This window comes from Eucyclogobius newberryi, unplaced genomic scaffold (assembly GCF_026437365.1).
Source record: "Eucyclogobius newberryi isolate DKJ021-1_F unplaced genomic scaffold, fEucNew1.0.hap1 SCAF_15, whole genome shotgun sequence".
In the NCBI taxonomy this organism is placed as follows: Eukaryota; Metazoa; Chordata; class Actinopteri; order Gobiiformes; family Gobiidae; genus Eucyclogobius; species Eucyclogobius newberryi.
This window is the reverse complement of record NW_027315779.1, coordinates 26,529,950-26,556,055: the sequence shown is the minus strand read 5'-3', so window position 1 is coordinate 26,556,055 and position 26,106 is coordinate 26,529,950. Positions and strand designations below refer to the sequence as shown.

The window sequence follows — 26,106 nt, the reverse complement described above, 5'->3', positions numbered from 1 at the left end:
GGCGTAATGGGGGTTCTAATGTGCTGAAATGCCAGTAAATTGAATCAGATTTTCCATTTTAACGCGATACAGGATGCGGGGGGGGGAAATAGTCGGCATATTTAGAGGCGTAATGTGTTCGTCAGCAGTCATTAGGGCAGGTAAATATGTGGATAAACAAGAGGCTTGAAGGGAATGTCTGGAGGTATATGTATGTTGTTGTTTTTTCCTGGAATTTAATATTAAACTGCAACATAAGTAGATCATCATTTTATCTTTTCTTCGTCGTATAATGCAATGTTGATCTGAAACGGCTTTGTAAAAGATACAGATTGATCGTCTTCCAGTTTATAAGATATAAGTTTTATAAGATATTACACAGTGGAAAATAGCACTTTTCTTTATTTTTAAATGATGGCAACTGAATATTTTTTAACCTTATATGTATGATTTATTCATTTCATGTTTTTTCAAATAATCTCTGAAGTATCAAATGCAGGTCAATGCAGGATTATTCAAACATGCACCAATCAATTAGAATACAACTTTGAGTGAGAATATGATGCTCATAAAAGGTTATTTTCCATAGCATGTCGCCTTAATTTGAGTAGTTTTGACCAGGTTAGATTATGTGGTGTAGAATAGATGAATTTCAAGTCAATTTTATTTTATTTATCTTTTTTCTTTTTGTTGTTGCTGCGAGTTCAAACACGGTTTTGCTTTGAGCTGCTCCAGTTTGTTATGTTCATTTAACTTGCTATTTCAGTCATACATACATGAGGCAACAATATATATCTATAAGTGAATAATAAAATATGGGTCTATGGTATTTAAAGAAAATAGACAAAAATGGGCGTGGCGGAATAATCAATAGGAAATACAATATTTTGCTGAGTTTTGTAGTGCTCTAAAAAAAACTCGAAACACTATACAGTTTAATTTTTTCAGTATCAATACTAATATCAAAAGAGTGTCTATGTGTATCTGTTATCTGTTATTTATATACATATATATATATATATATATATATATATATATATATATATATATATATATATATATATATTTTAATAATTTAATTTAATTATTTTTTTACAATCCTTTATAAAATACACTTTACACTTAAGTATTGTGTAAAGTTTATTGTTCTATTTTGTGTTCAGACCCTGACGATACAGAACCAATGCAGGGTACATTATGAGTATCGTTTTTTTTTTTGAGTGAGTCGATGTAGATCACAGGTGTCAAACTGGTGGCCTGTGGGCCGAATCTGTTCCCTAGATGTTTTAATCCGGCCCGCCAAACATTTCTCATTTATAATTAATCATTTCTGATAGATATATAGACTATAGACTATACAGACTTGAACAGAGGTTTGAGCAGGGAAAGAGACGTGTGGTTTTGTGAAACATGTGGAAGAAAGAAAGAAGACGGTTTTGTGGACGTTGGAGCTGTGCTAAAAGTGGCGCTAATGTGGAGCTAACAATAAGAAAACAAACTTCTGTGATGATGCTCTGTGAGGAAAACATCCAAATCAGAGCAAACCTGGACAGATCAGGAGCCACAGGTAAAAACACAGGTCAGTGTGTAATAAAGTATGAACATGACTGTGTCAACACTAACACAATGCACTCATTTGAGTCACTCTATGAATAATTAGTCAACTAGATAAGAAATAGTGAGCTCATATTGAGTCTGTGGTCTGTGACATCAACATTTCATATCAGAAATCATATCAAAAGTCCATGTTTCTGTTCCTGCTGCTGCATGAACATGAACTGAAATGAATATGATTTGTGTTCACCTTGAACTATGACTAGGCTATATAAAGCTATTTATTGTTTTATTTTCTATGTTATGTTCGGCCCGCGACCCAGCCTGAGCGTAGAAAATCAGCCCGTGGCCCAAATGAGTTTGATGTAGATGAAAAGTATCACAAGTCCATAATGATAAACAGAATTCGGAAAAAGTGACAGTTACTGACCAAATCTGCTGCTGCCCAAAATGTTTTTGAGATTCATTGGCCAAAACAACGTCAAAAAGTGAAAATACTTTAGACTAAACGAGATTGTAAGATGCTAACTTGAGCGTTTGTCATCTTAAAATGTCACATTTGATTAACAAAAATTCTGTTATTCTGTATCAGATTCAAAATGCTGATACATACAGTATTTATGCCGCCTTCATCCAATAGAATTATGTTTCTGGAGAGCAACAGATTTCTTTACATATAAGTCTTACATACACCACAGCATTCAGAGTGTGCTAATTGTAATTTATAGTGCATTATTATGTGTCTCTAACGCTGTTGTTGCCTCTTTCCTGACCTTTGACATCCAATGAGCTGCAGTGAATAAAAGCATGAAAAATAATGAATATAAATAATAGTTACAGAGCTTTTGTTTCCATTAGTTTTGGACCTGGAGGATCTGGTCGTAAAATTAGTTTGCAAAATGACTACTACTTTTTCATGTTTTAGTGTGTATAGTGTCAAACTTGTCATTTCATTATTGGGCTGCAAGTTATTTGAACAATTGCAAACACAAGGACTGCAATAATAATCATCTTCTTTTATAACATTATCACACTGCCAACCCTGTAGTTTGGACCTCTACAAAGATTAACACATTCTTAAATGCAAAGGATTCTTGGTTATTTTTTTATTTAAGCTGTTTATATTTTCGTCTTCTCTCAAATGCTTTAAAAAAAGATAAATTGTGAATCGAAACGTAATCCTACGATCAAAACCAAAACCGCAAAACAATACGCAATCACAATCAAATATTTGTGGAGCCCTATTTCTTTATAGTTTCAAGGTGTTACTTTTCTGCCACCTGCTTGTCGTCATGGAGATGTTATTGCGTATTTATATAACACAGCACGGCATTAAACGTACCTATTTGCCTGGAGACATTTATAGATGGCCCCGACAGGTCAAGTTACAGGTCAGATCTGTGGAAAAGCGAGCCTACTCACAATAACAATGCATCTTTTTCAAGATATTTTTGTTAAAAATTAATAAAAATACCAATAATTAATGGTTTAATATTGCCATACTGTGCAAATAGTAAATGTTTAGGCTACCCCAAATAAATTGTCTGTTTGCTGTAACCCGAGTCAACATTTTTCATCTGGGTCGGACGGTAGGCAAATTCTTATTTTTTTTACTTTGAAGGCAAAAAAAAAAGATCGAAATTTTGTCATTTTTTGAGTTGGAGTGACCACCAGGGGTCAGGCTTCAACAGTCAATGACGGAAATGTCTCTATCAACCCGATCGAGAGACTAAATCTCACAATTTTAAGATATTTCAATCGACCTTTTGTACGTCGTTATCCTTTAATGTGGTAGCGAAGGCGAGCAGGGGGAACATGCGGGGGACATGGGCGCCGCCATGTTTGTTGTGATGACGCTGATGGGCATGTTTCGATCCCAGAATGCATCTGCGTAAGTCAAATTTCACACCCTGACAGAGAAACACATGTCCTATGGAGACTGCAGTGGCGCCGACAGAGGTAAACCAATAAAGTCTGGCGGTAATGCAACAACTTGGATGCCAACCGCCATAAAACAACAACAACAACAACAGGTAAACCAATTAGTTAAAGGCAATATGACGACTCTTACGTGTATACTATTACAGACACATGTGGAGGACTGAAAATGTGGACGCGCACGTGTCACGTGATGCGATATCAGTCCTTTTGGATGAAAGACACGTTTATCAGCGTGATAAAAATATTCACCACGGGGGGTCAGGAAAGACCGGTCGGTGAGTCGGCGAAATAATTGAAAAATAAAAGATTTAGACGTTTTTTCAACAAAATGCTGATATTTTTTTTCAGTCGGCTAGTTTCAAAACAGGTCGGTCAGGTTACGGCAAACAGACATATTATTTTGCCTAGCCTTATTGTAATGTGTTTTAAAATCTCAGTATCAAGTTGAAAAGGGGGCAGATAGTTTAAGATTGCTCTTCTTTCTGCTCGTTTTCATTCCTTCTTTGTCACCAATAATGAACTTATATGAATATATGTTATGAAATAAATAAAGAAAGAAAACATATCCATCCAGACATTACAAACAGGCGGCGTACTCTCTCTCTAAATCTATATCTTACATGTTTTAGTCAGACAACCTCCTTGAGTATGATGTATTTCTGTCTGACTAAAAGTAAAGAAATGTGTAAATCATAACCGACAATATGACAATAAGACAATACAAACCGAAGTAAGTCTCTAAATCAGGGGTCTCCAATTCTATTTTCCAGGGGGCCAGATTTTTCAGACTTACTTTACGTCTGAGGAAACAAAATCGCACCAAAATGCTTACGTTTCATCTCTCTAAATCACAAAATAATCATGTATACAATAGTGTATCGTTACCATGTCTTCCTTAATACTACATTGTTTCTTTTTGGGAAGCATGATCCATTCGCCGCTGCGATCCAAACCGTGCTCACATTTTTGTCTGCTCCATCTCCTGCGCCCGCTCGATCCCATTCTGTCGACTAACCCAGATTTCCCCCCTCTCTCTCCACCTCCCTCCCCTGGGACAGTTCCCTCTCTCTCTCTCTCTCTCTCTCTCTCTCTCTCTCTTTCTCTCTCTACATACAATATGGCCTGAGATCACGGCAGCCAATCGCGACGCTCCAGCCGGCCCCCGCCAGCCTCCGCGTCGGCCAACGGCGCCCTGAGTCGAGGATGAAGTGCCGGGGATGCAGCCAATGAGGACGCGGCGGGTGGAACTGATGAGAGAGCGAGGTGACGTTATTGGACGGAGGCAGGAGCTAAAAATGCACTTAGAGACGCACACGCATTCATTACTAAGGCCGCTGTAAATACATAATGGCGCGTGGAGCGAAAAGTCTATTTCAACGTCGCTTAGTGTTTGGAAACGGTTGATTTTTGTCGTCGCAAAGGGTCATTAGTCTGGACTGCCAAGACTGTTGTAGACTCTCTGCCATGTTTTTGACTTTTAAAATATCAATGTTGCGCTCGATTGTGAAAAGAAGAATAAGGATTTTACCATTTTTCCCAGTGAAATCCACATTTCAACAGCATTTTCATTAGCATTGTCTTAATAAATCACTTTCCTTTTGTTAGTTTGTGACCAGTTTTATACAAATCAAAGTTTCTGAAAGTTACTATGACATAATCTGAATATAAAGTGCTCTATTTAGCTGGTTGTTTGACAGTTTTTGTAGTAATATTGACTGAAATTACTCATTTTAAACACATTTGTTTAGCTCTTCTGATTATATCGTCGCTTCAAGAACATATAACAAGGTTCTCATGTTTTTCTAATTATTATTTAAACCTGCGGTAAATATTAAGTCATTATCATTGAGGAAACATTCTAAACTGTTGAAAATGGCTAATTACTGACTAAAAAGAAGTTTGCGTTCAAGTTCTACAATCGATGATGTCATAATCTTAGATGGTGGGTGGAGCCTGTGTAACTCTATGGGAAATGTACTGTTTTTTGAAAGAAATCTCAAATACAAATCATACAAAACATTGAACCGTATCGTTATTTGTTTAAGATTGGCTCCACAAAGGCGTCGCATGAATCTCATGGTGTAATATCCTTTTAGCTGACGACAATGCTGTTTTTGGAGCCGAGTCGCACCACTTTCTGAGGCTGGCGTGAAAACATCATTTCACTTGTGTTTATTTCTGCAGACGGAGAAGACGCTGAACTTTGTGTCAGTTTGTTTCATGTGGATTGGCCCCGAGAGATGAACAGTAAACCAGGCAGTTAAACAGGGATTTTTACCATAGACTTCTTAACTTCCCCATCTCAACTTGAAACGATCCACCTCATTCAGCCCCGCCCACTTTTTCTTCTTATTGCCCCGGATCAGTTGCCTGACCCGCCAGCCCCGCCCACATTCTGTTCGAATGCATAAGGGTCTAGAATCGGAGTCAGAGCCAATGAAATCGTCGGTATTCCATTTACCGACCAATCCCAGGCGGAGGTTTTAATGCGTCACACTGAGATACGGAAGTTGCGCTTTCCACCCCGTTCCAAAACATTCAAGATGGTGGACCCGGCTCGTGACCCGGCTCGTGACCCGGCTCGTGACCGAGTGTTTACTTCTGCTCTCGCTTCGGTTTGAACAATCAGGAAAGTCCGCTCTACTCGCCGTGATGAACGTGCGTTAGATGCGATTATACGAAGGGCGTCATCACGATTCAGGAGACATTTTCTGCGTTCGGAGACGGATAACGCGGAACACGCCTTGTTGACATGGGCTACGTAATATCCGGTTAAGCGTGTCGTGTTTTTGCGTCACTTCTGGGTTTATGTGATTGGTTCTGTCTCTGCTCTAAACTCCGCCCTAGAAATTGAAACGCAGCAGTCGAGCCCCAGACCCACACACAGTTTTGATAAGTAGTTGCCAAAACGTGTTGGGAATGGCTGGTCAGGCAACCGGATCAGCACTTCCGTTGTAATCACACTTCCGGTCGAGCAAGAAGTTTGTTGGCTTGAATAAAGAGCCGCTAAAACATGCAATAAAGTCGATTGATTTGTGTAAAATGTCCAATGTTCACGTGACCAACAAGTCAACACTACACGATTCCCTGGGCCTGAAAACGGCTTTTTAGTCCGTGTAGAACTTATTTTCTCTGTTGTCGGCAGCTCTATGTTCACTAATACAATCGGAAGAAGGATGATGTCGGATGGACTTCTGGATTAAGATGAACAGCGATTCTAGAACAGTGTGACGTCGTTGTTGCTGTTGTGTTACTTTTAATGGCGGTTGGCAGCCAAATAAAAAGGGGCATTTACTGCAGTTGTACGGCTTCTGTAGTTGTACGTTTTCAAAGTATGTGTTTTACGCTGTATCGTAAAAAAGAAAGAAAGAAAGAGAGAAAGAGAGCGAGCATGTTGTGATGTCACGTGAACGCAAATCTATACCTATGTCTAGTCACATTCCTACAAACGTTTTTCTTACAATTTAAGCATATTTATTTAACAAAGTAAAGGTAGAATCCAAAATAAAGGTAGAATCGGGTATTATTGCCGTTGTAGTGGCGGCCCACAAGTCCGAAGGTTCATTAGTCCGAAGGTTCATTAGTCCAAAGGTTCATTAGTCCGAAGGTTCACAAGTCCGAAGGTTCATTAGTTCGAAGGTTCACAAGTCCGAAGGTTCACTAGTCCGAAGGTTCATTAGTCCAAAGGTTCACTAGTCCGAAAGTTCATTAGTCCAAAGGTTCATTAGTCCGAAGGTTCACAAGTCCGAAGGTTCACTGGTCCGAAGGTTCATTAGTCCAAAGGTTCATTAGTCCGAAGGTTCACAAGTCCGAAGGTTCACTAGTCCGAAGGTTCACAAGTCCGAAGGTTCACTAGTCCGAAGGTTCATTAGTCCAAAGGTTCATTAGTCCGAAGGTTCACTAGTCCGAAGGTTCACAAGTCAGAAGGTTCACTAGTCCGAAGGTTCATTAGTTCGAAGGTTCACAAGTCCGAAGGTTCATTACTTCGAAGGTTCACAAGTCCGAAGGTTCACTAGTCCGAAGGTTCACTAGTCCGAAGGTTCACAAGTCGGAAGGTTCACTAGTCCGAAGGTTCACTAGTCCGAAGGTTCACAAGTCCGAAAGGTTCACTAGTCCGAAGGTTCATTAGTCCAAAGGTTCATTAGTCCGAAGGTTCACTAGTCCGAAGGTTCACAAGTCAGAAGGTTCACTAGTCCGAAGGTTCATTAGTTCGAAGGTTCACAAGTCCGAAGGTTCATTACTTCGAAGGTTCACAAGTTGGAAGGTTCACTAGTCCGAAGGTTCACAAGTCCGAAGGTTCACAAGTCGGAAGGTTCACTAGTCCGAAGGTTCACAAGTCGGAAGGTTCACTAGTCCGAAGGTTCACAAGTCCGAAAGGTTCACAAGTCCGAAGGTTAGGGTTGGGTTAGGGTTCGGACTTGTGAACCTTCGGACTTGTGGGGTGGAACCATTGTTGTTGTGTTACTTTTAATGGCAGGGTGCAGCCAACTTTACCGCCACCTATTGTAGTTGTACAACTTTTGCGGTTGTACGTTTGAAAAAAAAAAAAGTTTTACTCTAAACTGTAAAGAAAAAAAAGAGATGAGAAGGACCTTCAGATATTATCATTTGTCAAATTATAGCTAGTGTTTTGGAAGGATTTTGGCTCTTGTTTACAGTCTGGTTGCCAGGTAATAGTTGCGTAATTATCTCGTCACATCAGCCTCAACATCGCGCTCAACCAGGAAGTCACGAAAAATTGTCAAACGGGGTGAAAATAGACACCTTTTTGGGTCAAATCTTAAGTATAATCATGTTCACTACATTTTTGTGAAATGTGATCTGTGATCTGGATTTTAAAACCTGTGATCTGGATTTTAAACAATTCATCCTAACACCCGCAGATGATAAAAATTACATTTATTTCTTTAAAACAAAACAAAAATTGAAACAAAACCAGTCCAAATGTGTTACGTGTTACGTTTTATCTCACAAGTAAGTACAGAACAGCTTCAAATTATGAAACCAGGATATCGGCTGAATCGATATTTTGGAGCCGATGACCGATCCAACCAATTTGCTGGATCATTATGAGTATGAGTATCTCCCTATGGAGCACATATGTGAGACAGTTACATTGGGAGCCTTAAAGTGATCGATCAGTGCTTCATTTGGACACTTGTCGTCCGTGCTCCACTGCTTGTATCGATTATGAACAAATCGATCACAAATACAGGATTGTGTTCCTTCTTTTTGAATGATAAGGCAGGATTCAGATCAACGCGGGTCGTTCTAGCCGTACCGTGACTCACTCCACATTCACTTTGTCCGAGTCTTTAAATCGAGCGTTCCTGGTCCCCGGGTGCCACGGCTCTTAATTCGCTTCTTATTCTTAGGGAAGTCAGCTCCACTTTGGTGCAGTGTTAATGAATGGTAGAGACCCAATGATGAGCAGCTGTCCCAAAAGAGAATCCTAATTAGACAGGACAGGAATGCACAGGGTCGAGAGTAGAGTTACGTGTTCTACTGCAGCTGTTGGCACTGCACAGAGGTTACACAAGTCTTCTGTCAAGGAAAGAAGAAGATATACGGATATTTTAATAAAGTTCTGGTAAAAATGTTGAAACGTAGAATTTATGGATTGAGATCAGACTTTCATCTCTCTAATGCAGGCATGTCCAAACTAGGGCCCGGGGGCCAAATGCGGCCCTCAGACCAATTTTTGTTGGCCCTCCAGCTTCCTGCTATGTCGGCCCAAACAACAAAAAGTAGTACTTTTTACTGTGAAATTGGGAAAATTCAGGCATATTGATGTTATACCAACCTAATATTAATGTTCTAGGTCTAATTAAAGGTGTGGAGGCTCATCGCAATTACGTCAAATGCAAAATTTCGAATGATTCACTTTGTCATTCAACACATTCAACATTGTCAATTTGTTTGTGGCCCTCTGCCCCGTATAAGTTTCAAAATGCTGGCCTTGGTGAAAAAAGTTTGGACACCCCTATTCTAATGCAATAGGTGGAGTCTGCGTTCTAGAATATTTCAGACGGAGGGCAAGGGCCTATGTATCGCTCTATTTCTCTGTTTTTGAACGAAGAATTCTAAATTGTGATCCGATAATGCTGAACCTTATGATTATTTATAATGCTTTCTAACCAATGGCTCATATGAATCTGCCAATATGTACATCCTACAATCTCGCCCACAAGCCTATTTTCCTGTACCAAACGGGAGGATCTGAGAGCAGTGTAGTCACGTTCTGTCCAAGTGTTCAAATAAAGCAACAAAATGTCAGTTTTTGTTTCATGTAATTACAAATATATGAGCCATAAAGCAGGTCAACAAATCTGCAATCTGAGCGGTAAACAGCCAAATTCAACTAGAGAATTCTGACCTGAGGTTCTAGAATGTTGTCTAGAAGTTTACATCATTCTGAAACCTATAGATTGGAAAGAAAACTAGCAAAATGTCGGGTTCCAAAATGATGCTATAGGCTAATGCTAGTAATGCAACAATATTACTACTGTATTTTATAAAGAAACACACGTAAAGAAGAGGCTATATTGTTGAAAAACACATTTCACTGCAGCTTCTATCTAAGTTGAAAAACAATGTATTTTGTATCCAGTCATTTTTCAAAAAACTTTCTTCTGGATGTAAAAATGTGTATCCAGTTTTGCCATATTTTGATTCCAAGTACAATGCGGGAAACTGAGTACTTTGAAGGCTGTTACAACTTTTCACTTTGAGAGAAATGCCAATGCCACAAGAATAAAATGTAGAGCAAAGATGATATGTTTGAATTAAGATTATACAAAGTTTTGCAATTATATTTGATACTTATGCTGTAATTTTTACTGAATGTCCTGAGAGCAGATTGTGAACAACCTCAGGAGCGTTCATATTTGCAAAAAGACTGAAAAATTCACTGATAGACGTATATGTATAATAAATAAGAAGAGGTAGAGGTCTGGACTATAGGTATAACTAGATTTTTCCAGAAAAAACAGGATATTTTTTTGTTCTTTGCCAGAGGACATTCTGTTATCTAAAATAATAAATGCAGCCTTTACGATTCGATCATTGTGCCAACTCAAATTGCGGTTTAAATTCACTTTCAATACATTGTGCAGCCCGCTTATATAATATAATCATTCTTAAAGGTGAAATATTATTCTTTTTTCAGATACTTAGTATTGAACTACAACAATTAGTCCATTATCAGTTTACATTTTGTTTGTTGAAAACCACAATATTGATCTAAAACGGTCCAGTAATAAAAATGGTCCTTTGGCATTTTCCCCGAAACTACAGTCATTTACATTTTTATACTTGAAAAGTTTCTACGGGACATTTTAGAACCTGACATGGATCATTCTGACTCACAAACAAAGTGCAGGGATGTGGGTGGAGATAGGGGGTAGGTGAAGGTAGGAAGGTAGGTTTCCGGATTACTCAAACATACATGAATCAATCAAAATGCAGCTTTGAGTACCCTATTTTCCGGACTATAAGACTAACATTTTTTCATAGTTTGGCCGGGGTACACCTATTCACCATGTTCAAGATAAAATGTCTGTTCTTAGTCCTGGATTTGATCAAATACATTTCCCCCCAAAAATGCGACTTATACTCCAGTGCGACTTATAGTCCGGAAAATACCATAAACTATTGACGAGGAAACGGTTGCAACACGGCTCTTTAACGTTGATTTGTCAGAATATGTCCCCTTTAAATGATCTCTGAACGTGACACACATTCGATGGAACGATGTAGAAACGCCTATTACAACTCGAGCGCTACAATTTCACGCCTTCGTCCCCAAAACATCCCGCCTGCCGCTTCCATCTTTTAAAGTTGCACCCTTACCAGCTAATCTTGAATCCCCTCATCAAGACGAACTGCGCTGTCCGATAGCCATTGTCGGGTCTGCCCTCTCAGCCTCTCACTCGCTCGCTGCCATGTCGCGCTCGTCTCGCTGCCGGCGGCTGGTCGTGATGCGCTAAACGGAGCTGAAGCTGGCAGACTGGCAGAAACCTCCATGGATAAAAGGCGAATGCTCGGGCGGGAGATGCGGTGGCGGAATGGGAACAACCTGCTCTGCCTCCTCCTACCTCTGCTGCTGCTGCTGCTCCCACAGTCAGCTGAGAGGGAGGGATGGAGGGATGGAGGAATGGAGGGAGAGTAGTGTGTGCGCATGTGTGAGAGGAGTGGAAGGTGAGCTATGAGGCTGTAGCAGACGGTTATGTGTGTACCTCCCTCGTACATGCAAATACACAAGCTGGCCCAAAAAAAACTATGATGTTGGACCGCCTTTAGCTTTGATCACAGCATTCATTCGCTGTGGCATAGTATAAGCATCTGCAATATTAAAAGATTCATTTCCATCCAGTGTTGCATTATTTTTCACAAAGATCTTGGGACCACTGCACAAAGCCTTCTCCAGCTCGTCCCAAACACTCTCACTTAGTCTTTGCTTCTCCTTAGATGTTTTCTCTGCTCGATGCCAATGATTTAACCCTTGGAAAACACATAGACATCTTTTCCATGATCGCGGAATGTGGCTTTCCACATGGTTGTTTCAGAAATAAGAAGCCACTCACTGCATCACTTGGGTTGATATACCGTGTTGCAGCTGAAAGATCAATACCCATGCAGCAGTTCTCCAGTAGGACGAGAGGACCTATTTGTTTAGTTGAATCAAGGTAGTGACTTTTTTTGGTCGGGCAGTGTAAACGCATAAAAGTTGTATTGTATGCCAAATTTAGATTTTTTTTTTTTTAACCATCTTCGAACCATTGTTCCCTCATCAAAACATACATGGAGTTGCATTTAGCTTATTTCACAGTGGTCAGATTAATCTTGTTTAGAGAGTCTACCTCTGAGCGTCAACAACACTCAATTCTGAATTTCCCCAATCTGTGATGTCATCTCCCTCTACAGCCAGCAGATGGGGCCAAGTCAATTCAAGTCATTCTGTTTTTTGTAAAATATAATATTTATCCTTTAAATGCTCAAGTCTGTGTACTGCCTTATTCATCCAGAAGTGTTCCATTGTAGAAAAATATTCGGTTGTAGTCATTTGGATTTTTTTAAAGAAGACTTTTCCAAGGGTCATTCTCAATCTGCAGATCTAGTCAGAGAACTCGGGTATTTATCCTACTCAGAATAAGCCTTGCCCACTGGGGCGGAGCCTCCTGATAATAGCCTGTCCTGTTTTATCTGTTTGTTGACACTGTTGTTAGGTTTCCCCTTAAACTAATCTTCTTTGTTACCTTAACAGCCCTGGGCATAGAAATCCTAATGTTACCTGGCTGCAGGGCCCTTTAAAGGATCCCAGATTTTGCCTTGAACACAGTGGCCTAGAAGTGCAAAATATTTTTTGCAAAAGTAGAATGTTTTGTTTAACAAAAGTGGAAAACATTTGCAGCCAATACCTTATCAATGACCAAGATCTCAAAAAGGGAATGTTCACAAAAAATGCACTTCTGGGCCACCGTAGCGAGGCTATTTGAAAGGAGACTTGTTAGATAGATGTGACCTAGTTTTGTAAAAGTCTTCTCACCTCATTCTGGAAGCAGGTTTGGGCGCCGCCATCATGGATCAATAGTTAACACAGGGCGGCCGACCTCCAGAAGAAATAACTTCTACACAGGCCGCCCAGAGAATGGTGTATTGTTGACATATTAATCACGAGAACATTGGACATTTTACACTCATCAATCTACTTTATAGCGTGTTTTAGCAGCGAGACTTTTCCCTTGCTCTCCATTTAAACCAATGGAGTTCCAGCTGGACCAGAAGTGCCATTACAACAGAAGTACCGATCATGTGGGGGGAAAGTGGGCGGGGCGGAATAAGGTCAATATTATACACATTTTACTTTTGCTTTTACTTAAGCTTATTACTTGGGTCACGCAATATTGGGGGGGGGAAGGAATATTCGATATGGCTGAAACTATATAGATATTATTGCGATAGCCAATAATTGTTCTAGACATTCTCTATGAAGCTCATTTTTGTTTTTTTTTCATTTCCAAATGTATGCCACACAGAGAGCCAATGAAAGCTTGTGCAGGTTTTATTTATGTTGGTTGTTAATATCAAGGTTTTACTACTTTATTCATGTCATTGTATATTTCAATGTTTCGTGTCACACAGAGACTCAACTTGTTGTTGTTGTTGTTGTTGTTGTTGTTGTTGATGATGATGAAGATGATGATGATGATGATGATTATTACATGATTTCAGGTACATTTTGAACAATTCTGAACACTACATTATTTTTGTGACAGTTATTATTTATATAAGTCACATTTGAAAAAGTGGTGCATGTTATCGTTGTGTGTAGAAATACTATACTATAAGATTATCAAATCCACTTTATTTATATTAGGTGTGGGCAATAGATCTAAATTTAGAGAATATTGTCATTGTTGTTTTGAAGATAAGCAACATTTGAAAATCACCGCTGCTGAATCACAAGCTCTGTCGTCATGTCATTATGTCACGACTGACCTCCTGTGAGCCCCGCCCCTGTGAGCCCCGCCCCTGTGAGTCCCGCCCCTGTGAGGGGAGGGGAGAACGGCGTGGACGCGCTAGCATTGTTATTAGCATCTTAGCATCGGGTGAATGTCTGCAGGCGCTGTCAATCAATCACTCACCGCCTCGTCACCACCCCCCCCAAATCTCTGTGTATTTTCCGGCTGAAGAAGGCTCTGCCACGAGTGTTTAGTGGCACTTTAAGTAGTTTGTCGTTGCTGTAATGGAGCTGGACCTCTTAATGACGAGATCTCCCAGGGCTCCACTGGTCAGAATAGTCTTCTACAATTACTCTCAACAAACGGCTCCGAATGCTCCTGCCATGCGGCCACGTACAAGGTCAAATGTCCACCTACAAGGTCAAATGTCCACGTACAAGGTCAAATGTCCACGTACAAGGTCAAATGTCCACGCACATGTCCCGTTTGCACTTCAAAGAGAATGGCATTTGATCAAATCGACGAGACGCCGGCGTGATGCGACGCAAGGCGGTTTCTCGTTTCAAAGCCGTGGCAGTTTGTGGTTCATCGGCTCGATATCGCTAAGGAAAAATAGAAATGGCTGTATTGATCGCAGAGCTGGGGTCAGTATCACAGGGGAGACACCAGAGCCGCAGTCATACACACTGCAATTAGTCTGTGCGATCCGGGTTTCACGCAAGCAAATCTGATGTAACTGTCTGGACGTTACATCAGATTTATAATGTGAAGTGAATGTGAAGGGGAAAAATCAAAGTACAAATATTATGCAGTATTTGTATTGTTATTGACTTTTGAAGTGTGTATGACGGATTTTTTTAATTTTGACTTCATATGGTGTGTTTATACCTGTTGTACACATATTTAATAGTTTTATATTAATTTTAGAATAATAAATTATATTCATTTTTAAAACGTCGGTAGTTCCATCATCCTCATTCCAGTCAAAGTTTATGCAGAATTTACACAAAGAAACCACTTTTAATTTAAACATTCTGTAAACTTATTAAAGTCGTTCTCATATATTTTTATTAATCCAATTTTTAAAAATGTGACATGATTTGAGTTTTTGCCCAGTTTTTGCTGGGTAATTTCCCACTGTGATGTCATCAATTACAAACAGGAAGTGAAATTATAAACCTATAAAATGAACTATTCTGGAAGAAAATTTTTTTTCAGCAAAATTCTAAATATATTTATCCTAACTGCATTTTAGATAAATGAGTCGTCCAACTTGTCAGAGGCACTTTGAACATGCTCTTGACTGGTTTTGCCTTGAATTTTCATGTTATACAACTTAAATTGGTCAACAAAAAAGCACACACATCATATCAATATCAGTCAGGCATTTCCCACGCGAGGAATTGAGTTGGAGCTGCACCTACTGGCTGCAGATGGAATGTTTTCTAGGGTGAATAAACAAAGCTAGATTGTCCGCTGACATGCTAATGCAGACAGACGTTTGTAATGAGTCTGGTGATGATTTATGGACAACACAGAAGATCTCGGAGCTCTAACTATGACATCACAAAACTTGGAAATTCAGAACAAAGTCTTTTTTGAGGCTCAGAAGGGAGAGGACTAACTAAAGGAAGCTAAGTACAACTCCAGGTATGTTTGTGATGATGGAACGGCGTTATAAAACATGGTTAAAAATTAAATGGACAGCATTTACTACATCCCCATGGTAACAGATCAGAGGTTGTCCCTTACCTCAGATGCATTGTGGGTAGTGTGACTTAGTGAGGTTTTGGGAGGACAGAAGGGAGCGGCGCAGACCTTCACTTGCACTTACCGGTTTACCCCTGTGCTCTTGTTTAGTCCGCACACATGCACACAGACACACACACACACACACACACACGCACGCACACACACACACGCGCGCACGCACGCACGCACGCACACGCACGCACACACACACGCACGCACGCACGCACACACACACACACACGCACGCACGCACGCACACAGACACACACACACACACACACACACGCACGCACACACACACACGCGCGCACGCACGCACGCACGCACGCACACGCACGCACACACACACGCACGCACGCACACACACACACACACGCACGCACGCACACAGACACAGAGACACACAGAGACACACACACACACACACGCACACACACACACGCACGCACACACACACACACGCACGCACGCACACAGACACAGAGACACACACACGCACGCACACGCGCGCGCGCACGCACGCACGCACACAGACACAGAGACACACAGAGACACACACACACACGCACGCACACACACACACGCACGCACACACACACACACACACGCACGCACGCACACAGACACAGAGACACACACACGCACGCACACGCGCGCGCGCACGCACGCACGCACACAGACACAGAGACACACAGAGACACACACACACACGCACGCACACACACACACACACACGCGCGCGCGCACGCACGCACGCACACAGACACAGAGACACACAGAGACACACACACACACACGCACGCACACGCACGCACGCACACAGACACAGAGACACACAGAGACACACACACGCACGCACACGCACACACACACACACACACACACACGTCTCACACACAGTAGTATGAGGAGATTAGGAGCACAGCTGCTCTGTACAGCACACTGTAATCCCCCCAGAGCCGGGGAATGTCCTCAAACACTGCCCCAAATCTTCTAACCCAACAATGGCCAATGTAGAGACTATTAACAACATCGTATTTCCATATCTTGACATTCAGGTTCACATAATCTTTTGATATTTTATTAGTTTTACCTTTTTTTAACTGTTATTCATTGTATTTAGTTACTATTTATTATTTTAAGGCTTGCCCTTTTACTTGGGTTATTTTGATAACCGTATTATTTGTATGGTAAATAACTAGTAACGTGCCTTAGATTTACATATAAAATAGAGGTGACATTGACTGTATGCTTAATACTCGAAATATATTATGCAAAGTGAATTTCAAACTCAATATTATCTTATGCTTGTTGGTTTGGACAACCTTTGGAAAGCTCCTGCAATGCCTCCTAAGGAGGCCCCTGACCCCACTTTAGGCAATTGTAGAGCACTGGGCTCTACAAAGCCATTATATAAGATTAACATTGTTATCATTTTAAATGATTTCAAATGGGTGAAGAAGAATGTATTAATCATCTTTTATCATGTGTAAAAAGATTACATTTAATTTACTCTCTTTTGACAGTGTTTTGGTGTTTTCCATCCTGTTGAAGATTGCGTTAGCATCTTAAATTGGTGTTGCTGTATCGCCGGGTGTACATCCACTCCAGTGCGGTTCAAGACCAGGACCAGCCCGGGTCACTTGCAGATTGCCTGTTACACTCACTCCTGTCTGTACCCAAAATGCACCTGTTTCAGTGTACATCCGGTGTAATGGGAATTAATGAGTGGTTTACTTCACCCTTAGACTTCCATTCCTGTTTAAAGAGGCATTCTCTAAACTAAAATTGCCTCCTGAACTCCTCTTTCAGACCATCTCTTCTCCTGCTTAGAATATTCACCTCACTGTCTACGATAGAGTGGTTTGTGGCTGTAAGATGAAGGGGCCCGGCTCTCTGGGGTCCTGAACTCAAGTGTCTTCTGTGCTGATAAAGCTTTTGTGAAGTGGCTGTTTAGTCTCACTATGTACCGCTCTTTGCAACTTTCTTCACCGCATTAGAAAGAATAAACTACATTGCTCAGTTTTTGGGCCTCTTTTTCAGCAACAGGGATTTTGCTATCTAAAAATCCTTTGTAGTTTCATAGACCATCCAGACACATAGGGGATAGAATCTCTATTACACATGTTTTTTGAGTTCTTACAGTTCTCACAGTTCTTCCCTCATCAAAAACATACCTGGGCTGGGCAATATTATATTATATTGATGTATTGATTTAGATTTTTGATTCAATTCTATTTAGTCTTTCCAAAAACAAATTAAAAATGGCTTTTAGTAAAGATTTTATGATCATAAACTATACAGACTTTTAATCTATGCCAAAGTCAGACCTTTGCTCAAAATCACATGCTTTTACTGACAAAGGATCAATTAAAAAACCCTCCCAAATAATTGATGACTTCAGATGACTTGATTTCGATCTGGAGTAGCCTTTAGCTGAAGTCATGCCAGTTTGATTATTGTGTCAGAAACTCTTCTCCCCTCCGAGCGTTAAAAAACTCTCCATTCTGAATTTCCCCAATTTGGGATGTCATAGGTCGAGCTCTGAGATCTTCTGCATTATTTTCAAGTCCATAAATCAATGGCAGACTCGTTCTGAGCATTTCTGCATCAAATCACGATCATTAAAGCTGTGTGGTGAAGATACACACATGGGGAAATTTCATTGTTGCAACGCAGGTAGATACAGAGGAAAAGAACAGATAACTTATAGGAAGTTTGAAAAACACTCTCAATAGAAGATCTCTCATAAACAAAATATAAACTTATAAACTCCTACAAAATATAAACTCCTACGTTACATTAGCATGTCAGAGGCTCACCAAATAATTGCATTTCCTCTGCAGCCAGTAGATGGAGCCAATACTCAAATCCTGGCGTGGAAAATATCTGATTAACATGTAAGTAATAGTAAGTAATTTTGGTTTTGGGAAACTTTTTTTTCTATTTCCAACACATGAGATCTCAAATAAAATGTCCCAAGAGCATGTTTAAATGCCAATAACAATACAAATGATGCACAATATTTGTCCTTTAAGATTTTACTAAACTATTTCCCATTTTTTCCCCACAACCTGATTGGACATGAGCAGTAGATGTGACATACAGTAGATCAAGTTTATTAACTGTTATTTAGCAACTATATTGTAAACGAGGGACAAAATCCATACAAATTACACAATAAATTTGAAATGTATTAATACCTGATACTACCTTTATAGCTTAAACTCGGAAAAAATGTGTCAGTCGTAAGTAACTTTGGATGGAATGTCACATATTGACGACTTGGACAGACAGATTCCACTTTAAGTCATAATTATAAAAACATGAACACGTCGTATGCTCTTTTAAGCTACACAGCCTATGTATCTTGTATAAATGTAGCACCTCATACATCGACATCACACTTATATTCACACTTCACCTCCATGTGTGTCTGTGATCCAGGTCTCACAGGAGAAGTCGAGCTGAGGAGAACCTGCAGATTCACAGCTCGAACAGGAGCCCGGGCCCGGAGAGGGATGTGGTGCCAGGGAAAGTGTGTCAGAGCATTTGTCACACACGGTAAGCCTGGGGATCAGTGGGACCAGAATGCGGCCAAAAAACACTGACTAAAGGGGACAGCGGCCTTCCAATGTTGTACCTTACTTTGCTATTCTGCTCATCCATAAATTAAACAAGAAAAGCCTAACAGTACTAGGCCATGTAAACAATGGACCGGAGGCTGCCAAAACTCTGGAAGTGGCTTTATTATATAAAATAGAACAGGTTTAGTTTTAAGTGAAAGTGATGCAGGTTTACTTATGCACGCTAACTTTAACAGTGATATTGTACGTTACCTTCTGGTGGTCTCTAAAAGTGCAGTAGGAGGTAGAGTGTTTAGATACCAAGCTCCTCAGTCTCAAGTCTCAGTCTCAAATCTCAGTCTGTTCATTTAAGACCAGGCTTAAAACGTTACTCGCTTATGTTCAGGCCAGTTAGGAACAGAAATACAAAAAGCTTTAGTTTCCCCAGCTACGCAGCCTTAGGAGCAACTATGCTGTGGAAGTGTGGCAGCTTGAACACTGTCCTCTGCTTCTGACTACTTTTCCTATAGATAGTATCAATATTTCAGTTGATGTTGTCTGTTCATTGCTGTTCACAGGTTGGTCCCTTTCTCCCACTGTGTCATTTGTAATCCTAAAATGTATTTGAATTGATTATTTTATTAGTGACGCTAAGATATATTTATTATATCAACACAAATTCTGCTAATAAAGATACAATTAGACTATTAAACTGCTAAACTCTTGGTAACCCTTGTTCTTTTGCAAGGCTTTTTTATTGTACGTTTATGAGTGGGCTCCACCATGTTTTTTAAATATATTTTTGTTTTATTGTGTGATTCTGCTCAAATGAATTGCTTCTGAGGGGATAAAGGGATAAAGATAAATAATCTGAATAGAACTATGTAATGCTGGCACTCGATCTACAGCTGCATCAACATTCATTATATTTAATGACTATGAATTTGACAGAATATAAACCCTAACACATGTGAAACATTCATTCTAAAAAAAAAAACAATATATTTGATTGAAAATGTGTCTCAAAGTACTGTTTTTTACTTTGATTTGTCATCTAATTAATCACATTATATGCCAGTTTGGGGGTCACTGCCCCGAGTTCTCTGATGGTCCACTTTCACCTTCACCTTCCACGTCTTCTCCAGCTCTTCTCTGAGCCAATGGCAGGCCAGTTTCTTGGGTTCCTTTTTCCTGACATCACTTGGTGTTGCCACATCAACCACAGTGGCTTTACTCTGCTGTTTATCCACCACCACAATGTCCAGTTGGTTTGCCATCTGTATCTGGAAGTCCCAGAGGATCTTGGCTCGGTCGTTCTCCACCTTTGGAGGTGTTTCCCACCTTGTCTTTGGGGTCTCCAGCCCGTACTCTGCACAGATGTTTCTGTACACTGCCAGCTCCTGGTTATGGTGCTCCATGTCTGCTGTCCCTGTCAGCATCTTACACCCTGCAGTTATGTGCTGGATTGGTAGATCTGGGCCTCTATTGCCCTGGTGCTCAGGGCCTGCTCCTGTGCTGCCATGATAAGTGCCTCTGTGCTATTCTTCAGTCCGGCCCACTCTATTGGCTATTGGTTGGATGTCTTTATATCAGTCACTTCAGTTATATTTTGGTGGTACATCCCATGTAGGGCCTTGTTCTCCTATGACATCTTCTGTTCCCAATTGCCTGAGACATTCACTGAGCTCGTCATCTGTTGGAGCCTTGTCCTTGATGTACTTGTGGATCTTGGACGTTTTGTCCTGGATAGTTGCTCTCACACAAACTAGTCCTCAGCCTCCTTCCCTACGGCTAGTGTACAGTCTCAGGGGGCTGGATTTTGGGTGGAACCCTCCATGCATGGTGATGAGCTTTCACGTCTTAACATCTGTGGTCTGTATCTCTTCCTTTGTCAGCTTTATTATTCCTGCAGGGTCTGATCACTGGCAGTAGCTGTTTATTGTCCAGGACTTGATCTTGCCTTTGAGCAGGCTTCTTAAGACTTACCTTACTCGTTGTAGGTATTTGGCCGATGCTGCTTTCCTTGTTATCTCTTTAAGGTTGCCATTGCCGTGGTACAAGGTACTTGTAACTTGTACTTGTAGGGAGGAGTGAGTAGGGAGTCTTGGCTTGACTTGGCTGTCCAGTTTGCCATTCTCAAATCTCGCATTTCCACCAGGGGCTGCATCTATCTTTGCATCTACTGCCTTTATAATCTTATCTCCGGCAAAGCCGCCATACTCACTGGGCCTTGCTCCTGGACACCTCCGCAGTGGGTGGGGAAGGGGCCCAGAGCAGCGGCGGAGGTAGCTAGCTTAGATGTAGCATTGCCTGGTTCTCTGTGCTGTTTTCTTCTTCGGTTTCAAAGAAAATGTTCCCAAAATAAGAGTCCAAGCTCATTACATTTCTGCTCTCACGTAAACATATTGTATCTGCCTAGGTGAATAATATAGACGGATATATCCAAAATATTCGACCGCAGCCCGACAGACACGGCCAAGCTAGGCTGCCATCATCCCGGAAGTACGAACACTAAATTGAGTCTAATCAAAATAATAAGAAAATGCAGTAAATGCAGTAATCATTATTTCCACATCATGGACAATTACAATTAAACATAAATAATTTGACAAATTTACACTGAAACAAGTGGCTCTCAGAGGCTTAGCAGGGATTGGCGTGGTTGGTACTACAATGGGGTGGTAGTGCATACTATCGTGTCCTTGGGCAAGACACTTCACCCACCTTCAGTATGTATATCATGTATGTTCATTACAATGTGATAAATGACCAAATCATTTTTTTTTTTATGTGCGTGCAGTGTTGTGTTGGAAAGTGCTGTTCCCTCATGTTAAACATTAACAGGCGAGGAGCTAGTTCTTTCACTAAGCTTTTCATGTACGGGTTTGGTTGAGTAACGCTGCCAACTCAAAGTACACAGAAATTGTAAGTATGTGCATTTTCTCATGTAAAGTTCACGTAGTTTTGGCCTGAAGTAGAATCAGCTTGTAGAATTTAGATAACGATTCTGAAATGGAATGTGTGCCAGACAGAAATGTGAACTCCAAGAGAAAATATGTATACTGGTCATATCAGAACAAATGTATTCCATGAGCCACATTTTTTGTCTGTGTTATATTATATTATATGCAAATGCAAGTTATATTTAGATGCACCAGCAGAGGGCAGTAAAGGAATTGTACTGTTCAAACTCAGGTCAGGCATTGTTACATTTTCTTTTATCTTTTATCAGAAATACACTAACATTGACAAATATTCTCAAACCTTTCAAACCAACCACTCTAGAAACATTACCAATTAGGAATAATATATTTTTTTAAAACCCCATCTAGAATGACCAAGTGACTGCTCAAAATTTGTATCTCAAAATATTTCTAAAATTTTAAACAATCAATGAGCGCTACACAAACACCTTTAAATTATAGACCAATAATGAGCTTATTTCTGACGGAAGAGGGATATTTTGGACTTTACAGAGAAAATTACTATTGGTGCGGCGCTATTCATGTGATTATCTTTTTAGTACATACTTCAAATGAGTCTATGTCAACTTTAAATATTGAGTAGTATCAGAATATAATTTTTTTTAAATCTAAACTTTACTCTCGAACTTTGACTGTTTCATTCTTGAGTGCACAAGCAGTATTTAGTGTTTAGTTTAATTTAGTTTATTTGTCAGTGGCAGAAAAAGCCCAAAGTGCACAAGACATCAAAAAAACAACCACACAAACGATGAATGGACATAAGTTACAAAACACTAAAAGTACAGTGAAAAAAGAATCAAATTAAAAGCTAGGATGATGATAATTATATCCTCTCTGAACAAAACACCCCCAAAACGACTCACGCGCACAAAAGCAGAGCGCAGCCGCATTCGATTCAACAAAGTGAAAGGGGCTGAACAAGTACCTTCATAAACGCAAACCAGCTGGATTTAGAAACGTCATGTCAGCGTTTGCACTCACCTCAGCCTGGTTCCACTGTCAGATCTGGAACACATAAGGACAAGGGACTGTGTTAAAGCTACGCAATCATACATTCACAAGCTTCATTACATTACAGTTGAATTATGTGGTGGGGGGGGGGGGGTATTTGAAAAGAATCCCTTGACTTGGAGAAACAGAACTTCTATACAGTAGGTACTTACAAATAAGGAGTTATTACAACCAGGAAATCAAACAAAACACTGGAGCTCAAATATATTTTTAAATTAAAGCATATGAATCAGAACTCTTCAGGGAAATAATCTCAAAACTATATAAATGTATTACTGATTTTATTAACAATTCAACAAACGGGGAACAAATGTATTGTTTTCTAACTGATGAAGAATGGGAACATGTAAGCACATCCCAATAGAGGACCACAAAATATCATGTTTGGATAGAATTCTGTTAAAAATATAAAACTGTTTCAAAGTGGCCATTATTCACAGGGAAATACTTATTGTTGGGGAAACTGTGGTTGCCAAGTGGCTTATCAATATCATGTGTTTGTCCTGTTGTTCATGAATAGACTGACTTATCATTTGACGTTATTATAAATTGTATCTCACATATAAAACTCCAGCAATAGAAGTGACGGATTGATACTCAGATCTCTGTCCGATACGATATGCACCTCGATAACTGTGATCTGATTCATTTAAGATCCATTTTTTTACAACCGACAATGCGATTCAAACACTGTAGATAATCTTTGGTTGATGTGGCTTTTTGGCTCCCGATACAGTTGTTTATAGTTTGTTGTCTCTGATACTCATCACAGTCACGATTAGTTACCGTGGATCTTTATTTTTCTATTTTATTTTAATTTTATACCAACTCGATTTTCGGCACATATCACAGGTCGCACCTGTTGTCCGATTTTTGTCATTCAAGTTCATTTTGTAGATAATCTTTGTCTAATTTTTTGCTATTGCTTTCAGTATCCCTCGGTCGTGTTTTTTTAATCTGTCATCAAATTTGCAATAATGTGCAACCTTAGTGTGCAATATCCTCATTATTCTATGCTTATATCAAGGCAGAGTATTGAACTTTCTGTAGGGGGAAAGCCATTTGCATGAGATCATGGAAAAAGAACGTTAAAACTATATTTCAAAATATTCTCCATTGAGTTAGATGTGTTTTATAACATATAGTGGAATAATATCGATAAAGGAACAACATTTCTATGGAAACAAGCACGAACCAAGTACAAGTAAGATTTATGGAGATGTAATAAGGACATTTTAGTTTTTTGTACATTTTAGTGCAATAAAGCAATCCGAAAACTATCTACAAAGAGCAGAATGATGCTTGACCATCCTTGTTAACCTCAACGTTAATGAAGCAGAAGTAACCGAGCCAACACTCACCTGACCCGGTGGAAGGGCAGCCTCTTGCGCAGAGAAGACACCCGCAGGTGACAGCTCTGGCCCTGCACCACCATGATGACCCGTCCACTTAACGGCTGCTGCACCAAGTCACTGCCAAACGACTCTCCAAAGAGTCTCGAAAAACACCAAGGCCGCCTTCCTCATCTTCATGCCCATCGACTCACACGTCCAGACCCCGGCTCCTCCGCAGTCTTACCTTTTCTCTGTCCGTCCCCTCGGCTCCTGGCCCCTACTCCTCCTCTGCCTCCGGCTCCTCCTCTGCCTCCGCCTCCTCTCTCTGTCACTGACCCATTTCTTTACTTGCACACCTGCACACTGGGAGCTGCAGGTATACGGGGGTTTGTGGCGTCACGGAGTGGCCCATAGGGACACAGTGCACTCCTGCATCGCATTAGTCACGAGCTGTCGTCTTTCCTCCGGTCCTCCGCTCTGTTCTGCTCCGCTCCGTACTGGGAGAGAAGTGCACACTCACATCTCACGTATGCAAATGAGGTAAGTATGTTGACCACAGCCCACTGATCACGGCCTGGTGACAGCGCTAAGAGAGCCACGGCAATATGAAGGAGTGGTGCAATGCAGCAGCAGGAATGCAACATCAGCCATATTGATAAAATACTACTTTCATCAGTTTTTATTGGATATAGTAAAACATCTTTGCATTAAGAAAACACAAACTACTTACCATGGACATGTCAAATTGTTTATATCCAATTCATACTTGATCTTACTCTTATACAGTCTTACGGACAGTTTTACAGCTGTTTGCAGAATTCTAGACAATCAAATTATCGATTTAAAAAAAGGAACTGGCCAAGTGGTCCAAACATGGTGGATCAAATGAACGATAAGGTCTGCAAGGTAACTTTTTATAGTGCATTAGTGCATTTTTATTTATTCATTAATTTAGAAGAGAGATAGTGTTTATTAATGAACATATGATTCATATGTAAATATGCCAGATTTTAGTGGCAGGCCAGTTTCCATCTGTTGTCCCTGGACAATGATTGTACCATTTATATTTACACAATATAAACCACACATTGGTGCAACACGTACAAACATGTACAATAGGCTCCTCCCCTCTGGGGCCAGGATTCCCCTGAAAAAGAGAATATATTCTCCACTGCGTTCCAAATTATTATGCAAATGAGATTTTTCTCTGATATTGCCACATAGTCAATTTATCCTAATTCACCAACCTTTAGAGTACAATTCGAATGTTAATGAAAAAACCTCCCAATAATAACATTATTTTTTTCAAAAATAAAAACTTAAAATGCACTGTTCCACATGATAATGCACAACAGAGTTTCAAATGATGTTATTGTTGTAAAGAACTGAACATGGTCATTTGTTAAATTCGTTTCAGTAAATATGATCTGCTAATGCTTCTATTTCAATCAAAACATGTTAACAGTTCAAGTTATATTTTAACATAAGAGCCATTATTTGATAGGAGCTTCACAAATGTTGC

The 26,106-nt window shown here is 40.1% G+C and overlaps 1 protein-coding gene across 1 annotated transcript in view; it reads right to left on the bottom strand.

Annotated features, from left to right (window-relative positions):
* LOC140361187 (protein Aster-B-like) overlaps positions 1-24,686 on the bottom strand; it is a 76,616-nt gene extending 51,930 nt beyond the window's left edge. Inside the window, exons 1-2 of the mRNA XM_072446906.1 lie at positions 24,612-24,686; positions 23,221-23,244 (exon numbers count right to left, since the gene is read on the bottom strand). Of these exons, the coding sequence (XP_072303007.1) occupies positions 23,221-23,244; positions 24,612-24,685 (98 nt within the window). The 5' untranslated portion in view covers position 24,686. The remainder of the gene's footprint in view (positions 1-23,220; positions 23,245-24,611) is intronic.
* Between the last annotated feature and the right edge of the window lie 1,420 nt (positions 24,687-26,106).